The sequence below is a fragment of the Rhipicephalus sanguineus genome, chromosome 2 (assembly GCF_013339695.2).
Source record: "Rhipicephalus sanguineus isolate Rsan-2018 chromosome 2, BIME_Rsan_1.4, whole genome shotgun sequence".
Classification (NCBI taxonomy): Eukaryota; Metazoa; Arthropoda; class Arachnida; order Ixodida; family Ixodidae; genus Rhipicephalus; species Rhipicephalus sanguineus.
The window spans coordinates 92521655-92544882 of NC_051177.1; the positions used below are offsets into that span (position 1 = coordinate 92521655).

General features: G+C 47.2%; 2 protein-coding genes across 2 annotated transcripts; one reads left to right on the plus strand and one right to left on the minus strand.

Moving 5' to 3' along the window:
- The first annotated feature begins 6651 nt into the window (after nucleotides 1–6651).
- Nucleotides 6652–19017, plus strand: LOC119383386 (alpha-tocopherol transfer protein-like). The gene is made up of 6 exons (XM_037651486.2): nucleotides 6652–7012; nucleotides 10085–10259; nucleotides 13584–13826; nucleotides 14400–14593; nucleotides 16890–17000; nucleotides 18637–19017. Exons 1-6 carry the CDS (start codon nucleotides 7004–7006, stop codon nucleotides 18820–18822), a joined length of 918 nt encoding a protein of 305 aa, XP_037507414.1. The 5' UTR covers nucleotides 6652–7003; the 3' UTR covers nucleotides 18823–19017.
- Nucleotides 19018–20391: 1374 nt separating this feature from the next.
- LOC119383387 (alpha-aspartyl dipeptidase) lies at nucleotides 20392–21464 on the minus strand. The gene has a single exon (XM_037651487.2). The coding sequence runs from the start codon at nucleotides 21359–21361 to the stop codon at nucleotides 20606–20608; it is 756 nt and encodes a 251-aa protein (XP_037507415.1). The 5' UTR covers nucleotides 21362–21464; the 3' UTR covers nucleotides 20392–20605.
- Nucleotides 21465–23228: the final 1764 nt, after the last annotated feature.

Consider the following 23228-nt stretch of genomic DNA (forward strand, 5'->3'; position numbering starts at 1 on the left):
TTTCGAGTGGATTCAGAAATAGTCGCAATCGTGGCTACGTGCGACATCACTAGAGCGCGCTGAAAGTATTTGCCGGTATCGCAGCGCTCGTCTAAGAGGGGGAAGTTTAGAAGCATGCCTGTTGAATGTGCGAATTTCCGCCACCGTGTTAGGTATTCGAGAACGAAGAACACCTAGTATATTATTAAAATATCTTTTGTTGGGTTGGTGATGACTTGAGAAGCAGAACAACAAATCAGTAGGGCATGACAAGTGGGGACGAAAGGACAACACAGGTTGGCTTGAGGATTGACTATATTCTGCTTGCGTCATCGTCATGGTGAGACGCGATGATGGTCTCGTGACGGATCGACATTTCGCACTTCCTTAATAAACAGTGCACATTTAGAAGTTAGCGCCGGTTTTGCGTTATCGCGTCGTCCTCGATTCTTTGTCGTTACTGATTTCTTCGTTTTTTGTTTTTGTTTTTCATATCTATACCTGTTGTATCGAAAGACCGTAAAAGCAAAAAGAAAGAAACTTTCAGAATTCTTTCGACAGTAAGTGGCCTCATTTCGTCTTCGTCACCTCGTAGTCTACAGTTTCATATTTATTTAAAACGCAAAGCACGTGCACTGCGATACTGCGACAATTTTTTTACGATCCCACTGGGACTCCAAGGTCGAAGTCAACGCGTTGATTACAGCGATACGTTGACTTGTTGCTTGGACGGATGTTATGAGCTTTCAGTTTAAACGGAGCGGCGGCCTGTGAGCCGCTAAGCTCAATTTCTAGTTCTTCCTAACGTCTTGCCTCCCTTGCATACCTTTCAAACGCACAAAAAAAGAAAAAAAAAAAGACCTGTGAACTTTCTGCGCCGTTATCGAGAATTAGCGTAAAGGTTTTAGATTTTTCTCGTTTAAAGTTTCTATATTTGGCAAAAGAGCATTGAGAAAAAGTTTGGCAGCGTCTACGCGAACGTGAGAATATTTTTCTCGTTAAATAAAAACCAAGATTGCATCCTAAAGAAACTAAGGACCAATGCTAGCAAGCTTCGAGAACTCTTCCTGAAGGTGTAAATGGTCCAAATATGAGTGCGTGTTTTCAGATCCACGACGTCACCCATGTAATGCCGAAGCTGAAGTTTCAACCTATATATATATAATCCGAGAAAGTTTCGACCTTAGTTTTCTCGAGGAATAACCAAGCCTTTCCAAACGAATAAGGATACGGGTTTTAACTAAGTGATCCACTAGAAGAGTTCTTCATTGCCTTCCGCCTCATTTTAATACTTTCAAACTTTATTAACTTCGTTAATATTTGCTTTGTTTGTCTTTTTACTCACCCTATATACTTGGACCTCTACAAGGATTGCAATATTGAACAAAGAAGAAGTACACTTCGTATTCCTCTTTAGCGACACTTCAACTCTGGCCATGAATTTTATTAAGGCGAAAGCCTTGGATGCCTCATCAAACGCGAAAATTGACCGTCGGCGGCGTCAACACGAGCGACGTCAAAAATCATGTCGTGATGACGTCACAGACCGCCAAAATTTGTGACGTCATCATGACGTCATTATGACGTCACCCATTTTTTTTTTCGAAAGTCTGACCTTAGGCATAATAATTATTGATTCAAAAATACACACATGCAAATTTGCTTCGTGTATGAAGTCAAGAAATGAGCGGTGGTGAGGTAGGTCCACGAATCCAGCAGTCAAGGTCGGGTGGTCAGCTTCACGTTTCATTATGACGTCATCACATAACATCGTCGCTTGGCCTAAAGTAAGCTGATCACGGAGGCAGTGCAAAACCAGGTGGGGTGCAGAAAGCTGGCAATGCCTCTGATCCTGGAGGCAGTGGATCATGTTAGGTGCAGAGAGCTTTTGGAGTGGGGTTGGGGGGGGGGGGGGGGGGGGGGAGAGAAGAGAGGACCATACATCGACTATAAAGAAAAAGAAGTTGGCTTTCGCCTTCGAGCCGTCTTAAGCGAATGAATGAGGAACTCTATGAGTTCTTCTTCTTTCTTTAACCTTCTTAACTGGCGAAGCTCGCGTATGCCATTCACGGCTGAGAAAAACGTGATCTCGAGCCGTCAACGCCGCAGCGCTAAGCACGTCTTCCAGTCGAAGTCACTCTTGCATCTCACCTTGCAACAGTCGACGTCTCTCGCGCCGTATATACTCCACACGTGTCTGCACATAGGTGTGCCCGCGTCATGGTTTTACGTAACCCGGTTAAAGCCCCAGGCGGCGAGACGAGCGCCCACGAAAAGGCCGCTAAAGAAAAAGAAAAGACACAAAAGAGAACGGGCGGGCGGGCGGGAGCCGACTGGCAATCACAGGCGGCGCTCGAATGAGGTCACAGTCGTCCGTCCAGAAACAATTTGAGCCAGGCCGTTCCTGACCCCTGCCTGAGGTTGACAGGGCGCCCCGAAATTCTGCAGCGTGGCATCACTGTCTCCTCGGGCGGCTATATTGAACGCTTTGCTTTTCCATACAGGCTTTTTTTTTTTTAGTTATTCCTGTAGGTGCGTGCGTCCCTACATAGAGCTAAAAAAAGGCGGAGTCCTGCTTATAATCTGGCAGCTGTTGCCCTTCGGAAAACGATCTTGTTCTATTCTTTCCTTTTTTGTCTTTTGATTTTTGATTGCCCTTGCGCACTGCAGGCGGCTAGCAGGAATGGGGCTTTGGAAGACGCTCTGAAAGTTCTAAAGATGACGGTCAGTCTAATCTAAAGTCCCTAGATTTTCCCTTTTTAGAAAAATCTAGGGACTTTAGTCTAATCTATACGCGTTTGAAAGAAGAAACACTGGCGTATCCAGGGGAGGAGGAGAGGGGGGTTTCATACTCCCCCCCCCCCCCACCCCGAAAATTTTGAATTTTGCGTGTGTATATATGGACGAACACAGCAAACACACGCACGGACATACATAAAGTATGGTAGAATACCCCCCCCCCCTTCCGAAAAAAAATTCTGGTAATGCTACTGCAAGGAAAATATCTCGCTTCCGTGGTACTGACAGTCTATAGCTTGTTGCACATGGTCTTCAGACCAGCAGCGCAAAAAAATTAACACAGAACACGGGCGCCTATCAACGTCCGTGTTGTGCGTATCGCTGTTTTTCTACCCATGTTTTCCTAAATTTTTTTGCGCCGCTGTTCTCAAGGAAAATATGTTACAGGACATGGGCTAGTATCGCATTATGATATGAAACTTTGAGCGCAAATAAACGACGCTGGACGAAGAAGGGAAACACACACCACTTTTTTTGTGTGTTTCCCTTCTTCGTCCTGCGTCGTTTATTTGCGCTCAAAGTTTCATATGAGAAGATACGTTGTTTTGGCTTATCATTCTCGTTCCTTGAATAGGACGTTTCGCTGTGGTGCACTCGAATAGGGTACATTATTTTTGTGTGTTGTGTGGACCATATACTTTACATACGCACCGCACCAAAACGACCAAAATACGTCAAGATATCATGGGCATACTGTATACCTGCAGATACATCGGCGAAACTGGCAACTTTATCAGAAGATGAAAGGAACATCAAATGAACGTGGGCAACCACAAGAAAGCGTCGAATCGAAAGTCCCGAAACGTCTCTGTGTTTTCACCTTGAGTTGGTCAGTGACCGCATCTTCATCCTCATCATTACCTGGCGAGACGAGCTTTCGTCGAACTCTTGACGACTATGCATTTGTATCGTTAAGGCGGGCTCCAGGTACTGACCGCGAAGCTAACCGAACGCCTACATAGGCTTGGCTCGAGACTGGTCACTTTTCTCCTATATATATGGATAGGCTTTACACGAACGGTGTTCTATATACGCCACAAGTTGCACGAGACAAACTACTGCTGCAGAAGCCACGCTGCGCTTGCTCTGTGCTCCAAACAAAACCGGCTCCCTTACAGAGCGCACAGACACGGAAAGATGGTCGCACAGTAAAGGACGTATTTAGCGGCGCGGCGAAGCCACTGTTGTTGCAGAGCGCGAACACGTACGCACGCACACGCGCGCGCGCAGTAACTCAGACGCCTGAGCGCGAACCTGCGCACGTGCGTGCAAACTTATGCAAATGCATTTTGGTTTTTCAAGCCGACGCCGTGATAAAAGCCCTATAATCTAGTCTCCCGAGTAATTCTGATCAAACTCAACGAACGTGCACCTGCAAGTAACGACCTCGTTTATTGAAAACCCTGTCGTCGAAGTATCATTGTAACTTCCCCGTGAAGAGCGATTGAGGTCGAGCAGTCATCGGGAAGCCGCGCCAGAGAAGTCCTCTAAATCAACAAGAACAATAATAATTTTGGGGGTTTTATACGTGATAATCCGGGATATGATAATGAGGCACGTCGCCGTGGGGAGTCACTCATTACTTTTTACCAGTTGTGGTTCTTTGAAGTGCAACTAGACCTTATAGTGTTCTTGCGTTTCGCTTTACCGAAATGCGGCCACCTTGACCGGGAATGTAAGCTGTCGAGCTTGGTAGCGCCACAGCATGCTAGGTTAACGCGCCGGGTGGGGCCTCTAAATCAGTACAGAGGCAAACATTTTTAGAAGTACTACATGGCGAGGCCCTTATATTTTGTTTCAGTGTCCTTCCTGGCTTTCTAAACGAATCTATCCTTACGATGAGAGCGTCTTCCTTGGTGTTTTTTAAGAGCAGTGTTCGGTATGACTGTCGGGCCATTTCAAGCCTGGCATAAGGTCATTATTGCTGACCATTGATAAAGAACACATTGCGTCTTGAAGTTGAACCGCACATGTTCCCTGGTTTAATATACGGCGGGAGAAAAAAAATGATTAAAAATGACGCATTTTTGCCTACAATAAGCTGATAATTGCACGGGCTGTCCTGTCGGGATCTCGAAAGAAATAAGGGGGGGGGGGGGGGATGACCGAATTATTTTATTAAAACAACGCTTGGCACGTGTAAGTGATAGGTGATCACAAGTAGCGTATTCTTAAACTTTCCACCGCCATGTGAGCCTTTAAACGCAGGTGATTCCTTGATCAACACTTCTCGCGCAAACTTTCTTAGACAACGGACGAAACATACACATATGCGCAAGAAGTGTTGATCATGAAGTACCAACTAGCTCGAACCCACACCTTGTTAAAGGGGTGGTGCCACCAAATTTCGAGGCTATAAGAAGCTTGTTGTGGGTTTTCTCTGTATGCAAGGACACTCCACACGAAGAGTCGGACACAGCAAACGTTTAGAATATATTTTAATTCACTTCCAAAGTGTACCTAAATGCCCATTCTCCCGATCGAAGCCCATCGCTAGCGCGCCAACTCTGACGTAGATGTATAGGAAGGGCAACGAAAGTTGTAATGACGTCACACCAGATCTGCTGTAGTGACGTGTGACCTCCGGACCTGCGCCACCCTCTGCAACGTACGTACCGGCTGTAGTGAACTAGAATATATTCTAGTTCACTGTAGCACCGGCAAAGTATCGGTTGCTACACCACTAGCCGAGTTTCGATCGCTTCCTGGCTAAGTGCGTCACAGTCTTGTGTGGTCACGTGACCAAGCCTCCTACACTTCTACGTCACTGCCCAACCTCGGCGCCCAGAAACCGAAACCGAAAGTTGTCCACATCAAAAGGCAATATTAAATTATTTAGCGAGAATACATGAATTTGGTGTGTGCATCATGCTTCCTGGAGCTATAGGAAACGCTTACAGCAAAGAACGCGCAAGCCACAAATTTGGTGGCACCACCCCTTTAAGGTGATTCCTGTTGCATATAATAAAGCAAATGAATATTACGTGCCCGCACCACGCATTTCATGTTTCGTGCTTCTTCATTTGGTATATGACAAAATGGAGTGGCATGATTGGCTTGAATGGGCACAGTAGTCGAACAGTTCTACACGCTTCTGTAAGTTACTGTATGTTCAGAAATGCACATGGAAAAAGCGATACCGCGTGTAACGCCTTCCGGTCTTTTTATTTCGCAGTTTTGCAGTGTACAAAGAAATAATGAAGACTGGCCGAGACATAGTGCATTGCTCGCCTGCATTTTCCTTTTATTTGTAATCGTTATAGAAGGCAACCCCGTAACTGCCCAGCTAGCTGCTTACGCCTCAGTATCGACCAGCCAAGGGGTACGTATGCATACATAATTAGAAATGGCAATGAAAGTTCATTGCAAGCAGGCGCTTTTTTCAACGTCTACAAGCTAGATGCCTCTTTTTTTTTTTTTTTTGTGACTGCTGTCTGGCCGGTCGTGACTGCCCCGCGAACAAAGTTCAAAGCCGTGGCAAGGATTTTTTTTTTTTTTCTGGTAGTTTCTTGCCGTTGTCGATGAGGTGAAGACCGCGACTTTGGCGCGTGTGTTCCGCGCGCATCACCGAACGTGTCGAACGAGTACAAACGCGCGTGTTCGGACTCGACGGCTCCCTCAGCCCGACCCGCTGACGTGGTCCTTTGTCGTATCGCTATGGTCGATTTTTGCTCCCCACTTTTGTTCTCACAGAACAAGCACGGCACCCCAACTTCTTTGTATCTTGGAGCGCAGGAAGGAAAGACAACTTTATCGGCTCATATTTAGCTTCGGAAAGAGAGTGTGCGGCTGAAACCTTCTCCTCCTCCTTTATAATATTTGACTTTGCTCTTTCCACTTCACTATCTCGTTTAACTACTCGACGCTGTTTTTTAACCACGCAGTCGTGAAGGGGTGGTGAGCGGCGACGCGACCGAGGGCCACGGATTTTTCTCGGACCTTCACGAAGACGCTGCGCCGACGAGCCAGAGCCGGTGCAAAGCCGCTATGCCCTGCACGGTGGAGACGGGCTACAACCTAGGCCGGAATGAAGTTCACCGGGGCCGGGGCGTGCCAGCAACCGACACACTACGTTGCTGAGCGGGTCGCAGTTGGGTGTTAATTGTGTCCCTTCACGCGACACGGTGGTCACGAGTTAAGCGAAACCAGAAGCTTCCAGCTTATAGCACCCTGTACCAAGTCTGTGGTTCAAACCCGAAGGAAACTGAAGGGACTGGCTGACACAATGACGAAGGTGAGCTGTACCTTTACACGTTTGCATTCTTCTCTTCAACGTTGAAATTCGCGGGTGCGCTCTCTCGCCACTCCGCCAGAAGTTTAACTTTTCGAAGGAGCGGTGGTGTTTTAATATTAAACATAATTCGATGTTATTTTCCAACGAGATAACCTTTCAGCAGCAGTTGTGCGCCGTGTTGCCACTTCCATCCTCGTCGAAACAAGCTGGCAAAGGTTACGGAGAGGCTGGCAAAGGCGTCAACAAGGTCGCCATGTTGGACATATCTGCACTAACTGAAGTTCAGCCCTACATCTGCTGAGAAACCTATTTCAGCATGCCTCCGTTGATTGTTGTCACGAGCAATCTGATATGGAGTTAATGTAGCAGGTCCACTGCAATTTTTATCGCATCATCGCAGACACTATAGGAACGCATGCTTTTTGTTATTCTTTAGCTATTTGAAACTTGTCCCTCCCCTGCAGCCCTCCTAATGATGAACCGTGCACATGCCTATGTGGGTCGCCGAACACTGCCTCTAGTGTAAGAATGCATCTACTGATGTCTTACGCTTCTTAGCCTCACACTTCATTATTTTCAGTGTATGGGGGTGTGTCCGCATACATGGTCCGGTTACAGTGCTCGGCTGATGAGCCGAAGGTCGCGGATTCGATCCCGGTCGCGGCCGTCGCATTTCGGTGGAGGAGAAATGCTAGGGGCCCGTGTACTGTGCGATATCAGCGCACGTTAAAGAACACGGGACTGGTCGAAATTTCCGAAGCCCTCCCCACAACGGCATGCATCATATCGTGGTTTTGGCGCGTAAAACCCGAGACATTCTTTGTCTGCATAAACGCACACACAGCAGATTCCTGCGTCAGAAACCCCTTGTGGTCGTTCTGCGCGAACACATTCGCCCGGTCTCCCTCTGTCAAGAGTAAATACTCTTGTCCTTGAGCCTCAGTCGGTCGTGCTTCTCTCACAGCAGCGTTCCGGTAAAAGTTTCCGGGCCAGCCTCTTATCAAACAAGGAAGGGGCTCGTCGGGGCCCTCCATTACGCGGCACATAGCAGTGTTTGGACAAGCGGCAGTCACGCATCCTGATGCCCAACACGTTTGGCTGCAGACCGGCTGCCATGGGGAGCCACTCGATAAACTTATGCACTCGTGCATGCTGCGCGTGTGGGGCCTGCCGGGTCTCCATTTCTTTTTTCTTTCGTTTTTGTTTTGTGCGTACGTTTGCGGAAACTCTTTGCCTGCTGGAGCCTTCCGGCACCCTACTAGGTCGTAGTTTCTTTTTTTCTTCTTCTTCTTTCTTTTTTTTTTTGTGTACGTGTGTCCAGAAACTGGTTTACGAATGACCACGCACCAGGTCTTACAGCACACGGTGTAAGTGTTTGCGCAAACATATGCGTCGCACCATTGGCAATACTGGAATTCATGTAACTGATACCTCAAAAGCCATCTAGGAACGTTTGCTGCTGCTATGCTGATTATTCTTCAACACCACACACTCCGAGTCAGTCCTGTAGAGCGCTGTGGCAATTGAAACGCTACAGTGGGTCTGCATGACAGCTGGTGGTGTTTTTTAGCCATCGGTGAATGTTTGGTTTTCGCCCGGGAGTCAAACGTTTTCACAATACCATAGTGAGTTGTGCTGTATGTCCTTGGCACTCAGCGGTGGCGCAAGCAAGCGCCATGTCAACCGACTATCGCGTCTTAATTATTGAGCTCTGCAGAAGTTCCGTGCACCAATTTTGAGTGCACCCGTGAGTATACGCAATACGTAGTTCTTCTGAGTTCGTCACCAACATTTGGCGCGAATAAATTGCAATTCGCGCACAACGTTTCACGAGGTTTTGCGGGCGCAATAAATACCTCAATCGTGTAGTAAGTGCGACTGCGTTTGATGAGACAAGCATGCAAGATTTGTAAATAGTGTCCTTGGATGACATTGCCGGTAGTGTCAGTGCGCTTTATGGTGAACACGCGAGCGCGTTATCACGCTCCGTGGTGTGACGGCGCAGGTGCAGTGACGCTTGTAGGCGTGGCTCTGCTTTGGCCTTGCTGGATTGGTCAAGCGCGCCAAGCCTTCGCTGCTATGAATCAAAGTTCGCCGTCATAATATTGCCACAGTCGGGAAGCGAGCATTGCATCTTTGTATAACGCGTGTGAAAGACCGGCGGTCGCGCTATTTCTGGCCCAATGAAGTGCACGTATACAATAGTAAACATTGCCCTCGGTTAAAGAGCCTTGGGCTCTGCTTGTTATCAGCAGCAGCAGCATTTGTGAAAGTAGCGAAAATCATTCTCCGCGAAAGGTCGAATTCAAGATGCTATTTTGACTGAGGGTGAGGAACCCAGCGACGGGGGGACGGCTAGCTCGGCAGACATGACCGCATGCGCGTGCGAGTGACGCCCCCTTCAAGAGAACACGAGCCTGGCGCGCCTGAACAGCGTAGAATACGACACAGAGGTTCGCTGCACCTGCGGAAAGTTTCTTCGACGGTCGCGCTCGCGCTTCGCGCGTTCACAACTGTACCACTGGTCAGTTACGTGGCGAGAAGGGTTGTTTGGGGTTTCGCCCGCCCACCCCCACCCCACCACGGAAAAAATGTATTTCAACGCCCGTGCTACAGGTCATTCATGTGTCGGGTCACAAGCGTTTTTTCTCGTCACCGATGTGCGAGTGAATTCGGTGGTGGGGATGTTCCCAGAGGCGGGGTAGGCCTGGCAGACCTGGCCGGCTCTGCTTGAGTGACGCTTTCCATGCAGTGTCTCACCATGTGTCACTTAAACCGGTCTATCGCAGAAAACTTAAGATTACCATCCACTTCCTTGCGAATCATCCGCGCACCTTCCGGAAACACAATCTCTCCACAGCATTCGTGGGGGAACCCTCTTTTCTTGATGTTATTCACGAGTATCTCCCTTCCGGGCAAAAGTGCTGGCAGGATCGCATGCAGTGGTTTGTATCTTCAACTTCATTGCAGTCAGTACACAATGGGGAAGCTAGGCTTACATTACACAACCATTAGCTCGCATTCGACGCCCACTCATCTTGTCATCTGTGTTCTATCCGATCTCTACCGTAGACTGAGAGTGACCTATTGGACCCGCCGTCGACGACGGCGTCTGACGACGACGAGATCGAGTACCCGAGCGGTGGCCCGCTCAAAGTGAGCCTCCGGCAGCTCGCCGAGCAAGAGCTGCGCGAGACGCCAGCGCGCCGACAGAGGGACCTTCAGATTCTCAGGGACATGATCAGATGTGAGTTGTATCCCGACTCTGGTGGCACACGTCAGCCAGTATACCCTTTAATCTGTATTCACACGACGGACGTGATCGCAGACGAATCCGTCGCGTGACATGTGACGTGATTCGGATCGCTCCGCAGCCAGCATTCACACGAGAGGGGAGAATTCACGCTACTAGGGAGGATTTCGGCATTTATCCTCGAGGATCCCAACGGTAATTTGGGCATCCATCGTTTCGCAAATCGCTCCGCGCTGACCGAAGGAGGACTGCGGGAACGGGTTGTTTGCGGACGAGGTACGCTATCTACGGGCTCGAATCGCGATTTGGTCCGTCGTGTGAATACAGCTTTGTTGTCTGTTTTCTTTTCTTAGCTTTGACTGATAAGCATAAGAATATGGAGTCGCAGTTATCGGCTTGAGGAACCAGTAGCAATGAGTCATGGTGGAAATATAGGCATTTATTTCTGACCACGCGAACACAGACGGCTTGATATGAAAAAGGTTTGTGTGCTGTTCGAGATTTTCATGTATTTTGTTGTTGTTTTTTTTGTTTCGTACATATTGGCTATACTAAATCAATCGCAGCTACTACTATCTAGCACAATAAGCGTGATGCGTGACTATGGGCGGTGTTCGCGTCGGCGGTCACTTCAACCTGCAACGGAGACCTCGTCAGCTGGAAGTCGTGGGTTCAACTCTGCCGCTTCAGCACACCCATCTGTAAACGTGGCTGTATAACGGCCGCATCTCGACGGACAAACGTCCATTATTGGTTCGGATATACACACTAGGACCGAGGAAATACGGAGTGAGCAGGCTGACAACTGCTATCTACAGAGGGGCACAACGCCTGCCTACTCACTCTGGAAAGGGGAATGTAGAGGACAGGAAGATGGGAGGAAAGTAAATAAATAACAGACGGGGACAAAAATAAGTAGTGATATCAAAAAATGCCTATTAACGCGAGCCAAATCGGTTTTATCCATGAAAGTTAGCAGGGCTCGATGGGCATGCTCACGCCGAGCAGCGCACCCTCCCGGAAACGGGCAATCAGAATCCTGCAGGCATGTTCACGTCCAAGCATCGTCGTTGCGTTTAGGTGAACGTCCTCGAAAGGTTCTGCTAACTTCCGTTCGGCGGTGTACATGTACGTGCTCGTCACAAATGATCGTGGCAAACTGCTTATGAAATGGATGTGTATTGAAGTCTGGTTTCTCAGCAAGGCTTCCGAGTTCAAGCAAAGTTAGTCCTGGTCCTGTACAAACGGATGGATGCGTCTTTCCCTTTCATGAACCGTTCTCAATCTTGACTGGCTTCTATATAAATAACCGATTCGCCACTATGTGTACGATTGGTTGTATCGAACATTTTGGGCGGCTGTCTTGTTCGAGTGGAGAGGGCAGTTCCCCATGACAATGACATAAAGCACGAGGGGAAACGGAAAGTATCGTCCATAAAGCAATAAAGCTATCTGTATCGCACAGAGCTTGCATACACGGCGATCTAAATCTGGAATCTCGCGTACGGACTGCACGACAATTCATGAATACATGCGGCATTGCTGAAGCAAGCATCGGATATTTATATCTAATGATTCGAACTGCCTCGCCCACCGCACTGAACACGTGCGTGTCGATGGCGGATTTTTCTCTTCGCTGGTGGTCCGAAGGCCCGTCATACTGTCTTTCCTGCTGCGCGTGCAAGCATCGAACCAGCCAGATGCTGCACCGCACGTGTGGACGGCATACAAGGTCACAGGGGAGGATTGACATAATTGAGAGAAATGCTTTCGATCTCAACTTTTATCTTAAGAGCAGACGGCACGTAAAACTAAGGCATCTAGATCCGCAATAAGAAACACGGCTACAAAAAGGCTCCTATATAAAACACCCGGCGACGCCAATGTTTTAGTCACGCGTGTTGCTTGGCAACGCTGTTCTTTCATTGCTTATTTTTGTTCGGAGGGAAAGATTACTCCCAAGTGGGAACGCGCGCCTATAATGACCATTGCGTGTACGAAAAAAAAAAAAAAACAGGAATGCGAAAATCGCAAGTCCGGAAAGGATTGGATTGCCTTGCAAAACCAAACGAGTTTACGCAGATTACATGGACGGACGAGATAAAGCTTCTACGTATCATGCCGAGACGAAGCAAAGCGAGCACAGGCACTCGTGGGACAAACCGATATGTGCAACCCATCTTAATGCGTGCGTCTGTCTGTTCGTTAGATGCTCCCGTAAAAGTGGGTGATCGGTACGTTGTTGGGGCGGGTGCGAAACTGTTTAAAACACTAATCTGTTTCACTGTGATGTTACAGTTATGCTACGAAGTCGGAAGGTCAATGCAGCCTTCTGGGGTAACAAGTAAACATATTTATGCAGTGCAACGCAACAATGAAGTTATGGAGTTGTGAAAGAATTGGCACAGTTAAACTTCGGTTGATGCACGAATTGTAGCGATGTCTATGATAAGTTGGAAGGAAGGCGGAGAACTTATGCGTTGTTTTAAATACATATCCTCTTACGGGGTAAAAAGGTGGTAGGCGGAAATTGGGGGGGGGGCTACTGCCCCCCCCCCCCTCCTGCACCCTCCGCTGGCGCCGTCTCTGATACGTAGTAGGCGGTAACTAATACCATCAATACCATAACCAGTGTGGCGCACCGGGCACGTGTCCCCAACCTACTGAAGCCATGAGACATTTATCATAAAGCACCCACCTGTCCAGCCCTGACTGCCCGGTTGAGACTCCCCCCCCCCCCCCCCGTCATGCTCACAACCTCATCAGAACTTTCCGGCGGGTACTGAGCCGATGTGATTGTAACACGTGTAACAGTTTTCGTGGGTGAAGCACTTTCACGTGGGTACACGCGGTGCATAAAGGAAGTTTTCTCAGATTCGCTAGAGCTTCGGAAAACCTATTAACCTTTCTGATGCAAACATGGAAAGCCTCACCATGAAGACTACTTCAACGAGGGGTACATCTTCGTCCCTTGTTCAAGCTCTATAGGTCCGGACCTTCAACATACTGCGACATGTTGTGAAACGGATTAGGAAGGATATTTACACGATGTTTTCACGAAGAGTAAATGGTCAGTGATCAGGATGGAAACAAGCTGATGCTCAGAGTTCAGACTTTAGTCTTCCTCGGGACCGATATATGTTCCTAAGCCTGCCTTTAGCGAATTGTATCGTGACAATTTTCTCGTCACATCACATTCAGGATGCGGACTTAAGGCTGGTCCTTTAATTATCCTTAGTGAATTGGTCTCGTCATTCGACGTTACTGTGCAGCCTCGTTTTTAAATAAGCGGCCGACTGTTTTCGACGCCACGCGCAGGCGACCGGGACCTCGAGTGCCGCATGGACGACGCATTCCTCGTGCGGTTCTTGCGCTGCCGCAAGTTCGACTGCAGCCGGGCGCACAAGGTGCTACGACAGTACTACCGGCTGCGCCACAACAACACGCAGCTCTTCCGCGACTTCTACCCCACGTTCCTGAAGGCCACCTTCGAGCGGAACCTGCAGACGGTGCTGCCCGACCGCGACCCAAACGGATGCGCTGTGTTCATCTTCAAAGGCGGTTAGTCTCGATAACCTGCGAATATTTATTGTCATCTGTCAAAGACACAATTCTAAAGAGTACTAGTAGTAGTAGTCTTTGACTATGGCCCCTTTCAAGGCCTTGTATTTCGTATTCTCAAGAATTAACCAGTATATGAAGCTATAGAATTGATTGTATTGATGGAAGCTCTTGCGAAAACGTGAAGCTTGCGCACAAGAATACAAAGCGCTACATTAAGCGGATAGACTATAGAACGGCCCGTAATACAGATTGAAAGCATTCTTTACACTATCTTCGTTAATTTCAGTGTGAAACGTCGCTTCATTGTTGGCATAGGAAATGAATATCAGCTTACTTTCTAAAACCTTGCGCCACATGTCAGCCGTTTGTTTGGTGCTTACACGTACCAGGATTCATTGGAGGACCCAGCGTAGCCCTGCAATATATATGTCGTAGTGCTGCATCCTCGGGACAATGTATTATGCAGCTTGCTTAGAGTGTTAATCAATAGTTATTAGTATCCTTTATTTTTATTTTTTTGCTGCAGTGTTACTTGATTCGGACCAGAGCTGTCATCCTATTTTTTTCTAGGCCAGTGGGATCCATATGTGTGCACTTCTGAGGACATCTTTCGGGCCAACGTGCTCTGCTTAGAACAGGCTATTATGGACCCTGTGACACAGGTAACAGGGCTTGTGGCAATCATGGACATGAAAGGCTTCGGCTTCACACACATCCGTTTCTGTCCTCCAAGCAACCTGCAGAAGGTTGTCTCCCTCATACAGGTAGGCATTTGTTGCCATACATGCACATGATTCTGGGGCATGAAGCAGGTTTTACCAACCACGGATGATCACTGGCTGTGAAGACTCGCCATGGTGACTTAGCGGCTACAGCTTTGGGCAGCTCAGCAAGAGGCAGGTTCGATTTGTGGTCGCGGTCATAGGCGTGCGCAAGCCCCACACATTGACATAAGGAGGGAGGGCGCTGCGACTTGGAGGGGGGGGGGGAGGCGCAATGTCAGCGCCATACATTGACATAATTGGGAGGGGGGGGGGGGCGCTGCGAAGAACCTTCGCCCCCCCTCCTCCCCAGAAGGGGGAACCCTGCGCGCACGCCTATGGTCGCGGTTACCACATTTTGATGCGACCGAAACGCGAAAACGTTTTTCTCACCAAGATGTAGTACGTCTCATCATGGGCGTCCGGAGGGGGTAGGGGTGGGGGGGGCTGCCCTCACCCACCCCTCATGGAATTCCGGATATCGTGCTATGCAGTGGCAACAAGCTACACAGCTTTATTAGCACATTCAGGTCCCGCATATTCGTGTGAAACGGCCAGCTTTGCACGTTACAGACTGTTGAGTAATCTTGCCAGTCATGTCACGGCAGTGAAAGAACGGTTGCCTGTGCTAAATTCTCGCCGCTCACCCCATCCACCCACCGGACGCACCCCCCTGCAAAAAACTCTGCGGACGCCCTCGCATCTCATAATCGTATTGAAGTTCTGGCATGCAAAACCCGAGAGCTTAACTTTTCTACGATAAAATTTGCTCAGAATTGGGCTGTCTACATTTCGGATGGTCAAAAGAACGGTTTTGTCTTGATGATTAGGGCGGATTCCTCAAAGATGCACTGAGCGCGGGTGTTCTCAATAGCCCTTTCTACCAGCCGGAGCTGGACGTCCAGACCCTGAGCTCGCTAAGGCTCTCTCAAAACTGTTGCAGGGAACGGGGGGGGGGGGGGGGGTAGTGCGTGAGTATTTATCGCATTCGCCAATCATGGGCCAGCGCCCCCACAAAAAAGCGACAAAGCGGAACGCGCTCGATAGTATCGAAGTATATGGTATCTTGTGCATTCGCCTTAGACGAGTGGACGACTGGAAGGCGAAAGCCACGAGATGTGGCTATTTTACCGTGCACTTTCTATGGCGCGAATGACGCTTTTCGTTTCTTTTTGGGAGAGTCACTCGAACGCCGCAAAGACTGAAGAGTACGCGCCGCTCGTGAGGCGCGTGGGTGGTCATGTGGCTTTTCGACCCACCGGCTTTTCGCTCAGGGACTAAGTCAATGTATGGGGCAGATTTTGCCCCCCCCCCTCTTAGGGATCAGGGGAGAAGGGCGCCTGCCCCCCCCCCCCCTCCCCTGTGCGCACACCTATGCGTATTAAGGTGAAAGTTTCAAAAGTGGAGCCGTGTAGGGTTGGGAAGGAGGACTTTCGAGTGCGCGTCAACGTCGTGTGTGCTCACTAGGTGGTGATTTCTGTAGGGTAGGCAAACTGACAACCCCCTTCCCCCCTTCCCCCCCCCCCCCGAAAAAATTCCTGGCCTAATAGACAAGGAAATGGCACCCATAGGTTTCAGTCTTCTATAGTTGCTAAGTTTGAACAGCGCGATTGAACGCGGACGGAGTAGAACACACACACACAACTAGCCCGCCAACTCACTTTGGCTTCTGTAGTTGATATTCGCAACATACATGAGCAAACGAGAAATTTACCGCTACAGTTCTCTTTGTTACCGTCAGGGCATTTTGGCAGCACCCTGAGGGTAAAGCAGTAAAAAAGTTGAACACAGTGCGGAATAATTTTGCCTTCCGGAGATTACTCCTTATAAAAGATTGTTCAATTTCTGAACGGCGCCCTGCACGCAAGAAACTGCTTATTTGTTTGCAAAGCTCCATTAGTGTTTTTTTACACGTTATAACGTGAGATATAATTACCATCTTCATAGCACTATAAATACCAAAATGTGTAGTTTTACAATACTCGAAATGTCTCTTCACTAGTCTAAAAGTAATGAATCACTATATACTGGCCTGTTCACATTTGAGCTAGTCTCAAAAATTACTGTTGGTGTCCTTTACTGTAACACCTGATTCAGGTTTTATAGTGTTGTTTACCAAACTTCGGTACCCTATTACAGCCATAATTGTATTGTAATGCCGAGCAGTCAACTTTTAGCTTCAATTGACTAGGAATTGTGGCCGAACAGGATACTTCCTCTCACTCTACTTGTGTGTGTGCATGTGCATCCATGTGCTCAAACCGTTATCTTACCTTTGTTTTTAATCTTTTATGAATAGGACTGCTTCCCAGCTAGGTTCAAAGCAATCCACATCATCAATGAACCAGCTGTATTTGGAATGCTGTTCAGCATTGTCAGGAGATTCCTGAACGAGAAGCTCCAGCAAAGGGTATGTATTAGGAATTCTGTAGTTTGTTGCCAGGGGCACCAAAGCTCACATGAAATCAGCTGCTGATTGCATTTGTTTCCAACATCCAGCATATTAATGGTAACTAACATTACATTCAGTGTTGTATGCAAGTGAACATGTCTTGGCTAATGGAAGTTGGAAAAAAAAGTGCTAGAACTGCCATACGTGCGTTTCACCAGCTTTAGAGCAACTTATAATAGTGTTGGGCGAGTAGGTAATTCATGATTAAAAAGAGCCCAAAATGATGCGAGACAACACGAAGGCCAAAGGACAAGCCTTAGAGTAACTTCATGGACAATGTCTTTTACGGAATGTCTTAACTCCCTCAAGGTTGGTGCCTGATGGGTGGGTGCAAGTATGCAGGCTGTTGCACCTTGATGGTCTTCATTACCCATTATTTAACCACACAGATAATTTGACTGTTGTGAGGGTGAAACAAGGATTTCATTTATAGGGTCTGTACTTTCACAACCCTATTTTCGTTAATTTCACAGTTGTTTACCACTAAAGAAAATGAAGGTGGTATGCCAGCTTGAAAAATTTGGAAGGTAACCCAGGTGCTGGTATAATTGAATGTCATTTTAAAATGTAATTTTGTTCACTGATATGGTAAATGTCCAATATTTTGCAGTTATTTCATTTGTTTAGAAAACAATACTGCATTTACAAACGAAATTAACCACCACGCGGTCTAGGATATCGGAGCAATCTGTAAGTGTTCAGTTTTTTTTCTTTTCTCATTTATAGCAAGGACTGGAAATAATGCTTTCATTGGGCCCGCAGCTCATTAATTTTGAGATTAAGCTTGCCATACAATGCAAACTGTAAATTTGCAAGTAAATAATTGGAATTGTGTGGATTCAGTAGTAGTCGGGAAATTAAAGCTCCGAAGCACAGCAGAAAACGGTGCAGAAACATGGACTAGGGACAAGGTCCAGATAGGAAGAGCATGAACTGCAACAGTGGATTAGCCCAGACCACCTTTTGAATCAGCTCAACAAAACGTCCCTTTTTTCTACAGGCTGAACACATAGCCAGTATTCCTGATAAGGTGCCTGTTGCAGCTACCACTTATCCAGTCTTTCCCTTGTCCGTTGTTAATTATTGCAACATGTTTTCTGCATTACTATGAATTACCAACACACCCAAACCTTCTCCTTTCCTAGCACAGCACAAGGTTTGTGTAGTGTCTGTACATACATGTGAGAGGGTTGAAAAGGGGCGTGCTTTCAGTAAACCCTAACATTTTCAATCTGCGTTAATTTCATGTCGTTTGTGTTTTTTTGCCCCAGTCATTTTGAAGTTATTGCAGTGTGATGCTTAGCTAGTCAAACCATGTGACAACTCTATTTATGCCGCATGCATCAATGTCGCTTACAGAAATAAATTTGATGCAGCTGCAAGAGAAACTGATATTACAGGCACTTACTTGGATGTCACATTACGGGTTTAGTGTAGTTCAGCAACCTGATTGTATTTGCAGATTCACAATACATATTGCATGAAAGCAAAGTATATAGCTCATTTTGATGTGGTCCACACAAGGTGGCCTAGGCGTTTTACTACCAGGTGTTCATGTGTTTATTTTCACACATCAATTATTACTTTTCCTTAGATACACTTTCACGGATGTGATAAAGCATCCCTGCACAAGTTTGTACCCCCCGAGATATTACCTGAAGAGTACGGAGGCTTCAATGGCCCCATGGATAACTCTGCATTTGTGGCCCGCATGTACAGGAATGACGAAGTCTTCAAAAAGGATGCTGAATATGGCTTCAAGATCCGGATCAAGGGCTAACTTTCTCTGCCTGCTAGCCAATGTCCTTGCCCTACAATGTAGGATGGCATTGCTGCTTTTTAGTTATGACAGTGCTTTTTAAGTGTGATGACAGGTTGCCCAAGTATTTATTTGATGTGTGTGATGAGCTAGCTTCCTTTGTACAAATCGGTTAGTGAAATAAATGTGACCCTCGGCAGCTGTGCAAACACTGAACTCTGTTTGCTAGTTCTTTGAACATTGTTACCTGTGATCTCTTTGGATCATACACCTGATCAGTTTTTCAGTACAATCTTACCAGCAAGAAACATAACACAATGCATATGCTGGCTGCACTGAGATTTGGCAAATGAGGTAGGTACATTGTCAACTAATAAAGTTTTGCTTACCAAAGCTGTACTGCTGTCATAAAACGCCCCCAAAAGGTTTCTTTTATGAATAGCTTGCAACCTCTGAGCAGCAGCAGTGGCGATTCCCACATTTACACTAAGTTAATCTCTACTGATCATTGTGGAACTTGTGAGCGTGTGTGCGGCTGTGTGCACAGTCTGCACAGCTTGAATTAGCACTGCAATTTGATATAGATTTGTTAAAAGTTCCAAACGAGTACGATGGCTAGCATGACTTGCCACACAGGATAAACAAACTGATGGCTCTGCACAAGTAGTATAGGTTGGTTGCATTCTCTGCATGCTTGATGCTTAATGCTAAATGAAGAGCATTCCTTTTCAAATGTGATGTATTTCTTGACTTAGTACAACCAAGGCCAAGTTAAGGCCAACGAAGCCCGAAATATTCTATGAATGCACATGTGTCGCTGCTTCAACACCACTTTCACTCAATGGCACGTGCGTGCATGCCAAAAAGGCACTTGCCTAGGTTTCATGGACAGCACACAAAGCCGACTTCGTTCATGGAATGGCATATATCCTCAGTTTTTGCATATCCCAATCAGCCACATGCATAGATCCACCCTTTCCCAACTGCTCACTGCACTACGCAGTAAAACTGCAAACAAACTCTGTATATCGTTGGTCTAGTAAGTATACATCAAAAGCACAATTCCATTAATAAAAAAAAAACATGCCTCTTCTTCCACAGTTTCACGTTTAGTGTTCCTGCTTGGTTGGTCCTGCCTGTAAAGTGCAGTTCAATGTTGCACTACATCCACAATAGGCCCACTCCAGTCACAAAGCCAATCTTTCAGGCAGTGTCTTTGCAAACTGTACTGAGCCCAGATACATTACAATTTTGCTGCATTTGGTGAGGCCAAGGGACACTCGGATGCCTGATATGCTTCAGATCATGCGGACATAAACATCAACTACAGTTCAGTCTACCAAATTTTCTTTTTTTCTTTGTATGTTTGATCTCCAAGTTGGATGCTTGGTGGCATAAACACTGCTTTCAATTGTCTATCTTGAACTATCTCAGTACAGTGTGACCCTGTTATTGTAGTAAACACCTAAAGCCACAGCTGTTGGCTGAAAGTGCTACACAGTGTTATCACTGTGGGAATGTTGTAAGGCAGCAATACACTACTGCAACCACAACTTGTTTGATTGACACGGCTGATTTAGAACATTCTGCTTGACTGATCTTCAGTAATCCTGACTGCACACCTTCAGGCAGAGTTCACACAAATGTGTTGCAGAGCTCGTCACCGGAGATGTAAGCGCACCGGACAAAAACGTAAGGCACGAGGACTTAATTTGTTTAGTCACTGTCTAAAATATCACCAAGCCGCAACGCCCACTCAAGAAATAAGTGGAAGGAAAAGGAACTGCAGTGTAGGCAACCAGAATTAAGCATTGGTGTCGGTCAGCAAGAAGCTCATGTCTGCTCCTGGCTTGTAGTACACAGGATCCACGTTCTCCTTGAACAACTTCGCCTCGTTTCCCAGCAGCACAGCGTGGTTGCCCTCGACCTTCAGTATAGCACCTTCTTTCAATCCCAGCACAGGCAAGTGGTTTCCCACTTCGAGGTACTCGTCGATCCTCTGATCCCTCGTCTCACCCATGTGCTTGCTGTCGGGGTCGGTTTCGATGTAGTGCGGGTTGATGTTGAACGGCACGAGACGGAGCGCTACGAACGTCGGCGGGTAAAAGATGGGCATGTCATTCGTGGTACATATGTTGGCCGTGGCAACGTTGGTTCCTGCACTAGCACCCATGTACGGCATCCCATCTTCCAGGCACCTGATGCGAATCGCCTCGGCGGTGTTTGATTCGTAAAGGGTCTTCAGCAGGCGAAACGTGTTTCCGCCGCCGATAAATATGCCCTGGGCCATCTTCACAGCGCTTACCGGATCGGCGGCTTCGTGAATGCTGTCCACCTCGAAACCCATCTCACCGAGTCGAGCCTTCACTTTGGCCGCGTAGTCGGCGTAATCCTTGCGGGCGTAAGGCACGAACAGAATTCGCTTGGTCGCCGACTTCTTGAAGAAATCCTTGACGGTATCCGCGGCGAATTCGAGAAACTCGCCGTTGTACATGGTCGAATTTGACAGCAAGAGAAGCCTCCGTGGGGCAGCCATCGACGAGGATGATGAAGATGACATCTCACAGCAGTACGGGCAATGGTGTCCGTTATGAGGGGGGGCGTTCGGCGAAAACTAGTGCAACGGAGAGAACAGGCGGAGATAAATGAGACGCCCCATACAAGTGATTAGGGGCTCCAAATAAACTCCACAAACGGCTCCACGAAAGCTCGCCCCGCTAGCGCCACGTAGTGTGGAAAAATGCAGATAACCCGCGCTGGCGTGGCGTATAAACACATAAACAAACACAATACTCCGCACTGCCTTGTCTTTCTTCTGAGAGATGGCAGCTCTGTCGTTTTTGAAAGTGGTGACTCAAGTCTCAGAGGCAGTGAGGTAAAATTTGTAGTGTGGAAACTTGTCCCTAGATGACGCTAGTTTTGCTCTACGCCGCATGTAAAATGACGGAACGAGCGCGGAGAAACCCACGCGTGTGGAGAAATTACAGTGTTCTAGAGGAGAAATGTAAAAGTCACCAGATATTTATTTCTCTCCTTTTTCTCTAAAAGCGGAGAATCTAGGGACATTAGTGAAATTCACCCAGAAAGAACGTGGAGCAATCCACGTGTATGTCTTTTTCAGTGAATGGATAATGCCAACCGGTGAACATGTATTTCTATTCAAGTGAGTATTCAAGTGCGTAAGTTCAATAGAAGAACGAATACATCAATGGCAGGCATTTGAGCCTATTTCGGGAACATCATATGGTGAAGGATAAAACGTGCTGTTTTGGATTTTAATTATGAGCATGTATGATTTTTTTTTTTTTTCATTTCGTAAGAGCGTTCTGATAATATCGTAAAAAAGCTTGCGCGGTCTACAGTGGAGGATGATGTTTGTCGAGAAAGAAAAGGCGGGAATGGGTGAGTTTTGGTTATGGTAATGCGATCAGCAATAAATAATTTTATTCGTATCCTAATGTGAGCTCTAACAGCACGTTCATTTCAACGGGACACTAAAGAGCAAAACGATTTTTCTCATATTAGTAAAGTACTATTTCACGATGCCAAAAACACCACGCTTGCTGCGAGAAGACGCTTAGTAAGCGAGAAAACGCGCAAACACAAAATGTGGGTGGCGACGCCACCTTGAAGTTTCCGCGCCATTCGCCGCATTCGACCACGTAGTTTCTAATCGGTACAAATGAAGTACATTGTCCTCTGAGGGGGCCATAGACTTAACATACCAAGTTTGGGGCAATTTTGTTGAGCCAATGGCGCCAAAATACGATAAATACCCTTTGAAATCCGTGGCGCCACGCGGGGAGATTTCGGCGCGAAATTTAAAAATCATACTTTGAACTTCATTTCCTCTATTAATAAACCTATGATGGCGAAACTAACGACATTAGAGTTCTCGGAGCACAATTTATCGATCTAAACCGATTCATTGTTTTTATTTAGTGTCCTTTTAAAGGGCCCCTGACAGCCGATTTTCTTGTTTGTGACATTTATGTTGTAATAAGTATGTCTATGTCTTGTAATCACGGAATGACACCGTAAATCCTCCAACGTGATGTCTAAATAATCCTAGCAGCGTTAATTGTAGTCATTTTTAGTGTAGGTTCAAAACGCGCGCCGAAAGAGGATAAGAAACTAGCGCCGCGCCGCGGCGGTCGCGCCTCGGGGCACGCGTGATGATGTGCGCTCAGTATTGGGTGACGTCAGCCACGCGCTTGTTGAACTGCCAGTTGGAGAACACACACACGGAGAGCTCACGCTGCCTGCCGACACGTACCGAAGAAGGAGAAGGTGGGAGAGCAAACACGCTTCGCAATATACCACAGTGCATGCACCGCGCATATTTCTGTCTGTGACGTCGACAACACTTGCTTTACCTCTGCAACGTCACAAGGGGCCTACGTCTACGTCATACTAGTGGTTATGTT

Excerpts from the sequence above, each read along its gene's own strand:
- LOC119383386 (XM_037651486.2), top strand. Across the intron at positions 10,260-13,583 it reads TCTCAGGGACATGATCAGAT|GCGACCGGGACCTCGAGTGC; the intron begins GTGAGTTGTATC and ends CGCCACGCGCAG. Across the intron at positions 13,827-14,399 it reads TGTGTTCATCTTCAAAGGCG|GCCAGTGGGATCCATATGTG; the intron begins GTTAGTCTCGAT and ends ATTTTTTTCTAG.
- LOC119383387 (XM_037651487.2), bottom strand. The coding sequence starts at position 21,361 with ATGTCATCTTCATCATCCTCGTCGATGGCTGCCCCACGGAGGCTTCTC.